Source organism: Tribolium madens, unplaced genomic scaffold, assembly GCF_015345945.1.
Source record: "Tribolium madens isolate multiple individuals breed KSU strain unplaced genomic scaffold, Tmad_KSU_1.1 Scaffold_19;HRSCAF=116;Tcas5.2_LG9, whole genome shotgun sequence".
Taxonomy (NCBI): Eukaryota; Metazoa; Arthropoda; class Insecta; order Coleoptera; family Tenebrionidae; genus Tribolium; species Tribolium madens.
The window spans coordinates 9,035,608-9,047,163 of NW_025400983.1; the positions used below are offsets into that span (position 1 = coordinate 9,035,608).

General features: G+C 37.3%; 2 protein-coding genes across 5 annotated transcripts; one reads left to right on the forward strand and one right to left on the reverse strand.

The window, feature by feature from the left end:
- The first annotated feature begins 13 nt into the window (after positions 1–13).
- LOC123015635 lies at positions 14–9,501 on the forward strand. 3 transcript variants are annotated; one of them, XM_044415492.1, is made up of 18 exons: positions 14–259; positions 1,415–1,543; positions 1,596–2,173; positions 2,230–2,966; positions 3,127–3,326; positions 3,386–3,614; positions 3,675–3,961; positions 4,016–4,176; positions 4,258–4,955; positions 5,179–5,567; positions 5,613–5,820; positions 5,874–6,529; positions 6,586–6,707; positions 6,763–7,110; positions 7,167–7,365; positions 7,448–7,561; positions 7,614–8,015; positions 8,069–9,501. In XM_044415492.1, exons 2-18 carry the CDS (start codon positions 1,528–1,530, stop codon positions 8,155–8,157), a joined length of 5,433 nt encoding a protein of 1,810 aa, XP_044271427.1. In that variant the 5' UTR covers positions 14–259; positions 1,415–1,527; the 3' UTR covers positions 8,158–9,501. The 3 variants fall into 3 exon arrangements, with proteins under 3 accessions (XP_044271427.1, XP_044271426.1, XP_044271428.1); XM_044415491.1 differs by having other exon boundaries at positions 15–259; positions 3,386–3,623; XM_044415493.1 differs by having other exon boundaries at positions 15–259; positions 3,386–3,623; positions 5,631–5,820.
- Positions 9,502–9,771: 270 nt separating this feature from the next.
- LOC123014382 (mitochondrial import receptor subunit TOM22 homolog) lies at positions 9,772–10,857 on the reverse strand. Of its 2 annotated transcripts, XM_044413475.1 has the most exons (4): positions 10,714–10,857; positions 10,400–10,515; positions 10,054–10,290; positions 9,772–10,000 (listed from the first exon to the last, which is right to left on the reverse strand). In XM_044413475.1, the coding sequence occupies exons 2-4, from the start codon at positions 10,493–10,495 to the stop codon at positions 9,932–9,934; spliced, it is 402 nt and encodes a 133-aa protein (XP_044269410.1). In that variant the 5' UTR covers positions 10,496–10,515; positions 10,714–10,857; the 3' UTR covers positions 9,772–9,931. The 2 variants fall into 2 exon arrangements, with proteins under 2 accessions (XP_044269410.1, XP_044269401.1); XM_044413466.1 differs by lacking the exon at positions 10,714–10,857 and having other exon boundaries at positions 10,400–10,660.
- Positions 10,858–11,556: the final 699 nt, after the last annotated feature.

Genomic DNA, 11,556 nt, shown 5'->3' on the forward strand with positions numbered 1-11,556 from the left:
TAGCTACATTTCCTTTGTTTTGCATTGAATATGGCTGCCATATTTAGTTTAGATGTCTGTTTTCAAAAGCGTATCAGAATTTGTGATAAATTCTACATAAAATTATAGCGAATTAACGTTGTGTTTGTCTAATAAGACGGCGGGATGTGTTGAAACTTCAGTGGACGTTTAAAAAATTGCTGCCGTGCTGTTTTTAAGTTAAAATGCTTGTGTTTACATCGACTGTCTTGGACTTGTATACGATTTATGGCAATTTAAGGTAATTTTACATAGTTTTAACCCTTGCTTCTAACTAATTATCAAGCAGGAGAGCATCTAGTTTCGTTTTATACCGAAATGAAGCAAATTTTTGCCGGTTTCGATTCATTATGTTGACGAAAACGTTATGATTCGTTTTGAGCATCTTTTCGAGAAACTCGAAATAGTTCAAATTTGTGGAATTTCATTCGAGAGGCCAATTCAAAATTTGGTTTTCACAAGCATAATAAGAATCTCCAGATTTATTTATTTTTTTCCAATTTTGTGTTATGCCATATATGTCAGTTGGTACTAAAAATACGCTTCTCTTTCTAGATTTAAATTCTACTCATTTAGCCAAAAAAAAAATACAATGTAGGGCACTCGTAATTGTATTTGTTCTTTTTCGCCGCTATTTTGCTGAACATTACCGTCATTTGAATTGATTATTGCAGTAATTGCTATTTTGTCCGACATATTTAGGATGGTTTGTAGCGGCTTCCTATTTATCTGATTAAATAAATAAAGGTTTTATTGCGTGAATTTTTATTATAGCGGGAATCTACTGCCCTAATTTCGAAATAAATTCAATTAGAAATATGAGTTGATTTTTTTGAAGTGTACAGGAAATGCATTTTTGAGAAAAAAAACGCGTCTGTTACGTAATATACGACGCAGTCGTCGATGTCAATCAAATACTTTCTTAAATGGCTACCGCTGGTGATTGGAAAAAAATCGTATGAAATTAATTTCATTTGAAATTAACAATTACGGAGAAGCTCACGCCCACGTTTGAATCGATTATGAGTTTGAAAGCCGCCAGTATAAGCCAAAGATTTCCGAGATGCGATGCAATGCGGTTCTTTTGCTCCTTTCTCGGGCCCCTTTCACTTGTGCTCATGCGCGACCTCGTCGTATTCATGCCGTCGTCGAAGAACAAATGTTTTTGACATTGTTTGGAGCAATGCACATAATTTTATTTCAAACAATTTCAACCAGAAAAAATAAAATGAAACGATTTTTTCTCACTCAAACAATCTTTTTACTTCCGACTTGACCAATATAATCAAAGCTGTCAGAAATTTAGGGAATTTCGTTTTGTGAATAAAATGCCATCATTTGTAAACATAACCTACTTTGCGTTTTTTCTATTTTGTGATACAAAATGGGGTTTCAGGTATTATCAGTGACCTGGAGTCGGAAGTTTCAGAGGAGGGTGGTGGCGGGGACACCGCCTTTGTACCGGTATCAAATCAAGATGGACTTACTTGTGATTCCCAAGAAAAAACCATGAGTGTGTGTTTGGGTACATTGTGGCTCTATTCTCAGTTACAAGAAATTAATTTTTGAGTTTTTAGAAACCAGCTCCGTGCTCGCCACTCAGGTGAGCACCTCGACGTCTCCTCAGATTTCTGAAGAGGCTCCAAACGCGTCGCAATCTGCACCAGAACAAATCGAATCAGCTCCTCCACAACCAACGCCGGTTAGGACAATAGCAAAGCTTCCTACAGCTAATGCTGCTTTATCGAAAGCTTCGTTAATAACTGTGTTGAACACTCCCTTGGGAAATGTGAAAACTTTATGTGTTACACCTGCAGTTTCATCAAATGCTACTGGTCAATTTACTGTTGTTAATTCAGCGACTCCATTAAATGTCGCAAATTCAACTGGCAAACCGCAAACCATTACTTTGATCAATACACCAGTTACCGTTGTGAAAACAATTTCACCGAGTGTTGAAAAAAGTGCTCCTGAAGTCATACCTAATAGTTCAAATGTTGTTTCCACTGGTGCAGCTTCGGTGCCAGCTCTGATCGAAAATCGGGGACATAATGTGTTTGTTAAAAATACGACATGTGCGGAAAATGTTACGGTGGCTCAGGACGTACCACAAAGTCACAAATTACTCACTGCGAATACTTTCCCTACAAATAATGTAAGTGTTTTAATTTTTATTGTCTGTATTTTGTTAATTTTTTGACGTTACTTTAGGTTCTGACTACTGCTATTAATGTTAGCGATGTTCAAAAAACAGCAAACGGTCAGAGAAACAAAGTAAAGATTCTCAGCAATGTTTTAATGCCGGGTACGTCACAAGGTGCCGGTAATGTCCTTTTGAATAAGCCTTTGAACGTACCGCAACGTTACGTTTCTCGTCAGAAATTACTTGGGGCGAATAACGGTGCTACAACAAAATATTTAAGCAAACCCCCTAATAATATAGTGAACAAGCAACCTGTTAACATGATAAATAAACATCAGCCGCAGAGAGTTCCATATCCGACACACAAAAGTCAAATAAAGACACTTCCTCCTGTTAACAATTATTTACATGGAAAACAGCCAGGTATCAAAACTTTGCCACCACATAAAGGGGTTCCAGGTCAAATTCAAAGAACTGGTTCAGGTTTGAGGACTATACCTCCTCAAAGGCCACAAAAAATTGCCAATAAACCAAACTATATCGGAAAACATGCCGTACAAGCTCAAAAACTGAAACAACCTCATAAATTAAAAAGTATGAAAGCTAATCAGTTGTATAACAATTACCACGGACCTCCTGTACAAGAAAAGCAAATGACGTTTACTCAAGCTTTAACAGCGGAAATAATCGAAACTTTGAGCAACAAAACTGGGAACATGACGGGTTCTTATTCGAACAAAAGTTATGAAAGCTTACCTCCCAGATACGAAAACTCATACTATTCGCCTGAAATGAAACCAACATTGTAAGTAATAAACTATTGATCAGCTTGTATATTAATTATTAAATTGCTTATTTTTATCACTAAATGACCAAAGCGATTAGTAAAATTACGTTGTTTTGTCAATAGGATATAAACGTTTCAGTCAACACTATTGATTTATTTTTTGCTTAAATTTTTTTAGCTCAACTGATCAGGCCAGACCAATGGAGGAACGAAATAAATCTGGTTTGGACCTCATCTACCAAGCGGTGCTTCTCGATCATAATTACAATGCTACTCTTCCACCTGAATCTCCCAACAGGTCAATAACTACACCTAACACACCTTCACAAATAAATGGAGTTTCCGGTAATTCGATGTATTCACCCGGAAGTGGTAAAAGTAAGCCTCAAGAAATTTAGACACATCATAATAATTATAATTGTTTACAATGATTGCAGGGAGGACTTTATCAACTTCCAATCCGATTTCATCTTCTACTAGTTTGTCAACATTATCGGCAGTTGCAAGTAATAACAATTCGGTCATCGGTTTGCAAGACGACGACGCCGCCTCTGATATTAGTGACGGCTCTGATCGTAAACATGACACTGAAGGCGAAGAGACCGATACCGCTCCGGAAGCAGAAGCCGTCAACAACGAGGATCAGTTCGGTGATTACGTCACACGGTGCATTTGGTAGGTTAACTGTTTTCCATTGTTTGCTTTATTGTTTTGTTTTTATATTAGTGGTTTTATCCACGATGACGGCTACATGATCGAATGCGACCGCTGTAAAGTATGGCAACACGTCCAATGCGTTGTTAAGAATAAACAAGTCCCCGAGGAGTACCTCTGCGAAGTTTGCGATCCTCATAAGCACATTGATAGGCAAAAGGCCCGGATGATTCAACAGCAGTGGTTGCGAGAGAGACAGTTTACCGATCCCAAGTTGCGGAAAGATACTAAATTAAAGGAGGTGTTCAAACATAAGGAAACCTTGAGTGATAGTGATACGTCAGATGGAGAGCATCCAGGTGAGGGTGGTTTCGTGACGTATTTTTATGATATTTAATGATTTTTGGGTCTAGGATATAATAATAATATTGTGGGGAAAGGACGGCCGACTTTGGTGAACAGGAGGAAGAGTGATAGCCATCAGAAGGGAGCGAGACAGAGGAGAGATTCGGCGAAGGAGGTGGTGCAAAGAAGGCAGATTAAAAAGAGGGAAAGAAAAGTCATTAAGCGAAAAGTGAGTTTTTATTAGAATTCTACTTTTACTAAAAAAATTGAAAAACATTTTTTTAATGTAATGTTTATTTATCTTTTGCAGACGAAGGCACAACTGAAAAACCACAGTGACGATGAAAACCACGACACTGTTGCCTCCACCCATTTGCCACAACTCCGCCAGTGGATTGAAAACTACGAAGAAGCTGTCACCAATCACTACTCGCCCGAGCTTCGCGCTCGCATAAGCAACATTCGAGTGAATGGCGCTCATAACGATATTTCGATTCAGTTCGATCCTTCAGTCCATAAATGTCGCGTTCACACACAACCCTTGACCGAATTGAAATATCTCATCAGTACCGTGCACCTACCGCCAAATTCACCGGTGATTGAATTACGCGGCAAATACATGTTATCGGCACAACATCGTAATTCGGGAAGTACTTTCAACACGCGACAGCACGCTCAACGTCCCGGTCCGTTCCTCTTTTTCTACAAGTTGCACAAAGACAATACTGAAGTGTGCGTTGATACGAGGACATACGGAAATAGCGCACGATTTATCCGAAGATCGTGTAAACCGAATGCCGAACTGAGACATTCGATTGTGAAAGGTGTATTGCATTTGTATATTGTGACGATCGCGAATGTGGATAAGAATGTCGAGTTGACGATTAAACACGAGTCGCATGATTTGGCTGCTATTGGAACGACAAATATTGCGTGTGCGTGCGGAAATCCGGACGAATGTACGGTCAATAGGACAAGTATCAAGAAAAATGGAGAGTCGACTGAAATGTAAGTGGCTCTTATCACTATTTTGTCTGTTAAAAGTGTTGATGATGATAACGAGTAAATATTTACATTGAAAGAGAAAAAAACGCCTAGATTCACGTTATCTAATAGTATTTTTCCCAAATTAAATAAAAGCACAGATATCGTTTTAATCACCGGCATATTGTGTTAGTAAATTAGAGTAAAACGTTATGAGTTTTCTGACTTTGTTTTTGAATGGTTTAAGGCACAAGAAGAGGCGCGGCCGACGAACTACTTCTGTTTCTTTGTCATCTGAATCTGAAACTCCCAACAAGCTGAAAAAAGAAATTTTGTCTCAGCCCCTCGCATCCCCTCCTCTTCCAGTGAAACACGAGGAGGACGATGATGAAGAAGACGTCAAACCCGAAATAGTAGAACACCCGGTTAAGAATGAACCTGAAGATATTAAACCCGAAATAAAAGAAGAAATTACGGAACCGGCTACTGAAGACGTGAAAGATGTGAAAGTGAAAGAGGAAGATGTGAAACCGGTGACACCGTCGACTCCGACAACGCCACCGATAACTACGAGACGTTCGTCGTCTCATCACAAGGCGGAGAAGGAGGAAAGTAAGGAACCGGAAGTAAAGGAGGGTAAGATGGCATTGAGATCGGTTGCGATTTTCCATTTTAATGTAGATTTGTCACCTTCGACAGAGAAAAATAAAAATAAGAAGTTGAGTCGCGAAGAGAGGAAATTGGAAGCCATTTTGAGGGCGATTGCTCAGATGGAAAAAGCCGATCAACGAAAACAGGAACATCAGGCCAAACAGGCTCATAGAAGGGAGTCGGAGCCGGGGCCGGGGAAAGACGAGGAGAAGACGGAGCCGAAAATGAAGCGAAAAAGGTAAGCAACACTTGTTTTAAAAAGAGAAAAGATAATCGTGTTTGGTAAAACAGGCGAAAAGGTAGAGCGCGAACTTCCAGTACGCACACTCCAGCCAGTCGTCGAAATCGTCTTAATTCAACTGATTCTTACCTCACTTCTGGCGATGAAACATTGCTTTCGCCACATGACAGCGGTCCACCAAATCGTTCTTCCATGAAAGATCACGATTACAAAGAGAATACTCACGGCAACCAACAAAACACTTCCGACAAAGACGTCGGTCTTCTTTTAGCACTTTCGAATGGTGAAAAAGCGAATAAATCTCCACCACGTGAAACCGATTCTAATTCAAATTCGGCACAATCATCGCCTGAAACACATCTATCGTCTGCTTGTCTACTTGTACAAGCCGCTGTTGAGCCGATGGAACAAGGTTTTAAATTTCCTAAAACGAAAAAAGGTTTAATGAACGAATGGTTGAATAAAGTGCCAGAACCTGTACATTCGGCTAGTTCAATATCGCCATCGTCGCTAACGCCACATATCAATACCAGCACTGATTATGACTCGAATGTTGGTTTTTATAATCCGGGGAAAAGTCTTGTTGCACTTGCTCAAGTTGCCAGTTTTTGCGATACGAATGTACAACCGAGGGGAAGTGCGAAGAAGAGGTGGTTGAGACAGGCTATTAGTGAGGATCAGTGTGATAGTCCGTCTGGTCGTCCCGGTATGTTACTTCAGTTTTATAATTGTTTGACGTTTAACATATTTATTGTCTCGTAGAATCTCCTCCAATCAGTGAAACGATAGCCCCTCCAAAGAAGCGCCGCTTACCGCGAGAATCACTCTCAAATGATATTACACCACCATCGACACCAACTAGTTTAGCACCTCCAACTATTAATGTAATTATTTGTCTCAAATAATTTGTTCTTTGAATTAATGATGTATATTTTGTAGAATGAACGACCTCCTGTTCAAGAAGGCTGTGTTGAAATCGTGTATAGCGGTCACGATGAAGACAGTCCAACTCAAGCCATTGAATCAGATGCAGTATTAGAAGAACGCGTCGCTGAAATGAAAGAAGAATTCAGCAGTTGTATTGTACCCCCGTTACAGGAGGTACCTCCACCTACAACTCGACCCGAAATGCCCCCAGTTTCATGTCTCATGGATCCTCGTTTATCGAGGGATCATCATCATATTTTCTCGAATAGCGATCATTTGGTAGGCACTGTAGAAAAGACACTAAGTATATTAGGATTTGAGGAAAGGAAGCCTGAACCGATCACACCGGCCAAACGAAAAGTAAGAAAAGTTTATTCAAATTGAATATTTTTCATACTAATTATTGGTATCTGTAGCTTTCTATTACTGAATACAGACAAAGGAAAAAGCTCAATAATAACGATAAAACATCAATGGACGAACCTGTTAGTACTGAAGAAAATAATTCTTCAGAGTCGTTCAAACCGATGCGTTCAAGGTCAGATAGTATGAGCAGTTCAACGTCGATCACTTCGTCGGATGATGAAACTCCCGCCATCGAGTTGACTGGTAAAGGTAATGATTTTTAAGGAACATTTAACTAATTCGTTTGTTATCTGGCGATTAAAAACTTATTAACGCTTTTTTTGTTTTATAGCCCCGTCAGCATTTAACTCAGAGCCCACTGAGCTCGAACGGCAGCGTGAATTGACCACTTTGAGGTTGAAGAAGGTTTTAGGTATTGCAGTGGATGAAGAAAGTCGCAAACCAAGTAGGTCTTGTCAAGTATTTAATGACCATTTGTGATTTTATTTTCATTACAGCTTTGGACGTGGAAGCGATTTTAAATTGTGAACTTCCACCGGTCGTCAAGGCAATCCCGCCGAGTCCTAATTTCCCAATTCCGGGCAGTTGCGAAGTCAACCTAACTGCTTCAAAATCGTCCCCGATTTTGGAGAGTGCTCCCTCAAATCCGGCTTCCGTGAGCAGTCCTCCAGCTGTTGAAAAGGAAGAACCGGAAATTGAGATTGAAGAAATCTCAGAGAAGGAACCTGAAGTTGCCGTCAAACCGAATATGTTTTATACACCAGATGAGGAAGAGACCGCGACGGACGAAAATGCTCAAGCCAGTTTTGAAGAAATCGATTCAGTGGATTACGTACCGCCGTTTAATAATCCGGTCTATCCAAACGACAGCAATTTTACTGCGTTTGCGTCGGTTTTGGGTAAGTTTTGAGGGTGGAGGTGTTTAGTTTGGTGTTACTGGACGTTTTTGTAGATGAGGAGGGCCGTTACGAGGGTCGCAATCCCTCGCCGCCCCCCGATTTGGAAGCAGGTAACTCACCGTATCCCAGCCAGCAGACGTGAACTGAAGGAGCTTTAATTAGTTTAAAGAGGGTGTGCAATTTCAATTTTCATACAACATATTTATTTAATTCAAGTATTAATTGTAAGCACAGTGTGTATATAGTTGTTTTTATTTTTGGAGATTTATTTTTTAAAAGGATAATATATGTTATCGATAAATAGCGATGCGTAGGACCAGTGATTAAGATTTTTTTTTAAGAGTTTCGTTCTGATTTTGCGATTCAGTTTGCAGTTTGAATTGATTTATCATTGGTAATATAGTTTTTTTTTATATATTTTTGTAGATGAGGATGAGAGTATGTACACTTTGTAAATAATATATATATAATTGAATTTCTATTGCTAAGCTGGAATTAGAAAATTGTTATTTTTTTTGCGTTTAATGTGCAACGTCAATCACTCTAATCAAACCTCTCGAAAAATCTCATTTGTACATATTATAAATTAATATTTGTAATACTCGCGAGTTTGTGGCCAGTGATTTGACGTTTGACACTGTTGTACATGTAATAAAAGTACAAAATTATTTAAGAGGTGATCTCGTGTTTTAAAAATGTAGAACTTCTGTTTTTATTAATTATTACAAATAGTTTTTTTCTTAGTGTAAAAACGATTGTTATTACATGTTGGGTTACATAGGTGAATTTTCAAATAACCATAGATGACAGTTTCTAGAATTTATCATCAAATATGATGATAACTTTTTGTAATAATTTGTCTTTTTCATGTTGTTTCAGTTTCGAACGGTTTCCACAAAGTGTTGAAGGGCTCGTCATTATGACAGTGATTTAAATTAAGTAACAAAAATGACATCACTGGTTTTGTTTGTGGAAGCCGCTCTGTACATATTACATTTATCATAATCTATGTGTAAATAAGTACATTTATATATGACTTTGTAAATTTCGTACTACAAGCCCCAGTGTAAGTTTTGTTTCTCTAATGGTACATTCAGTTTTTCATTTCTGTTTATTTCATCTATATTTCAGCCATTTTTTGCAATTGATCTAGGGTCAGTTGCATTAAAGACTGTTTGAAATTTGTGGTATAGAATGTCTTTGCAGCTGCTATTTATTTCAGTTACCAAAAATTGTACAAAATTTCATAATAAAATTTGTTAAAAAGATATAAAAATAAATTTCTTACAATCAGTATTAATTCTATAACGTGTACTGAAGTAAATAACAGCGCAAAGTTGGCTAAATTTGTCAATGAAATGTCAACGACTTTTATTATTACATAAATTAACTATTTTAATATATAAATTAAATAACATGGCTGTATATATAACTCGATGTTGGTACGAAAATCGTACGAATTATTAAATAAATTCATTAAAATTTACTCATTTTTGTTTGCAATTTAAAAATGAAAAAAAAAATTGAGCGAAAAAAAATGGGACAACAAACTCAATGTCACTGCCCACTAAGACGCCAAATTCAAAAAAACATCATGTTACAATGTTGAATAATTGATAATTTCCAAAAAACAAAGGACAAAATTCAATTTGGCCATGCACGTTTCCCTTTATGATTGTCGCAAAATTACAGGTTCCTGTAACGATTTTTCAAAACGTTCAAAACAAACTTAGGTGAAGTCGGAACAAAAATTCGCTTTTGACCAATAATGTTTTATTCTAATAACGCAACTAACTATTCCAAGCATTAAAAATGCAACAATATGCAATTGATCGTAATTATATTAACAGGAATTTTACAATCAGACTGCATACAAGAACTTTTTAGAAAACCTATAACACCCACGACTTTCCCCATTATCGTTGCATAGGAGGCATCAATGGCATGCCGCCCCCTGAAACAGCCGTGTTTGGCCCTAGAAGCATCTAAAACACAAAAAAACAATAACCCTGTTATTTTTACCCAATATTATGCAAACTTGTTTTTGTTGATTACGCTGCATTTCTTCCATTTGTGCCCGTTCCACTTCAAATATAACAGGGGCAAATAAGATGATTGAAGTACTAAAAACTATCCATAACGCGCTCCGTGAGAAACTGTACAAATTTTTTACACCTTGTTGTGTATTAACGGCTGCCGCGTGCGTAGCATTACGGACTGATTCGGGAAACATTTCAGTGAGGCCCCATAACCGTTCGGATAACGTTTCGTCGGGCTGGAAATAAAAATGTGCAAAAAGTGAGGTTATGTCCATCTATTTGAGGCAATTTCTATGCATAACATCGGAGTTCTCGGCATAAAAATTATAGAAACAAGTTATTCACCTCATCATCGTAGTCCATTTCCAATTCGAGCTTCTTTTCCGGAGAAAACTCCTTGCTGGGAGCATCTTGTGCTTGTGACCCTTCCTGTGATTCCATGCCACTGTCGTTATCTTCAACTGGTGCCATAAGATAAAAGGTTAGTACGAGGGTTTAATAAATGATTTAAATTGTAATTTTAGCCGTTTTGTAAGTTATTTTGACGACTTTTCTCAGGGTTAAGTGACAAGACCAAACGTTTACACTTTACGCATGCGTTGATCGATTTTTATAAAAATGGAGGGAAAATACAAATTTTGCATCGTATATATATTTACCTGATTGAAATTAGTTTTAAAATGATACTTTACAAGTTGATTCTTGAAAATTTGAATGACTGATTGACATGACAAACTTCAAAACTGAAATGTGCCATCTTGATTTTGTACGTCAACACAGGGACCAAAATACAAACTTCAAAAAACAGTTAAAAATAGAAATAACAGAAATATATTTGCAAATTTAAACTGTGTTTACTTATGTCTCAAATATCCTTTCCCTTTTAACACTTAATTTATCTAAAAACTACAAAGTTAATGTAACCATTCAAAGTTATTCTACGAATGTACTTTACAAATTTATACACAAGAGAAAATGTTGATAAGTGTTTTCGTATTGTTGCAAAAATAATAGAACGCAATAACCCAAGCTTCAAATTTAAGTAGCCTGCCGCTCGATCGGTAAGTCAGTCTGCAACTTCCGCAGTCGATAAAAGCGAACGTGATAAGTAAGTCAGATTTTGGCCCGTAAGTATTGAATTTGAATTTTAAAAAACAAGAAAGTAGTAATTTATTAAGACAAAATGTCGAAAACTCCGTGTCCGCCAGTGTATTACTAATTATATCTACTACCTATGTTGAGAGAAAAACTTATTAAAGGGGTTTATGTACTACTAAAATATTGAGTATATATAATTAAGTACTCAATTAAATTTTTTGTGGGCAATTTGATTATTGTTTATTAAAATTTGAGTCAAAAACAAACAATTGAACTTCGCTTGTAGCCGCAAGCACAGAATATAAATAAAATATACATTATTATAAAATATACTATTATTCTGTGCCGCAAGTAACTTTTTCTTGTAACGGCAATGGGAAAAAATAAAAATGTAGACAAAAAAG

Coding starts and splice junctions, on each gene's coding strand:
- LOC123014382 (XM_044413466.1), bottom strand. CDS start 10,525: ATGGCACCAGTTGAAGATAACGACAGTGGCATGGAATCACAGGAAGGG. Junction 10,291..10,399: donor AAATGGACTACGATGATGAG/GTGAATAACTTG, acceptor TTTTATTTCCAG/CCCGACGAAACGTTATCCGA. Junction 10,001..10,053: donor AGCGTAATCAACAAAAACAA/GTTTGCATAATA, acceptor TTTGTGTTTTAG/ATGCTTCTAGGGCCAAACAC.
- LOC123015635 (XM_044415491.1), top strand. Junction 3,962..4,015: donor GTCAGATGGAGAGCATCCAG/GTGAGGGTGGTT, acceptor TTTTGGGTCTAG/GATATAATAATAATATTGTG. Junction 5,568..5,612: donor GGAACCGGAAGTAAAGGAGG/GTAAGATGGCAT, acceptor ATTTTAATGTAG/ATTTGTCACCTTCGACAGAG.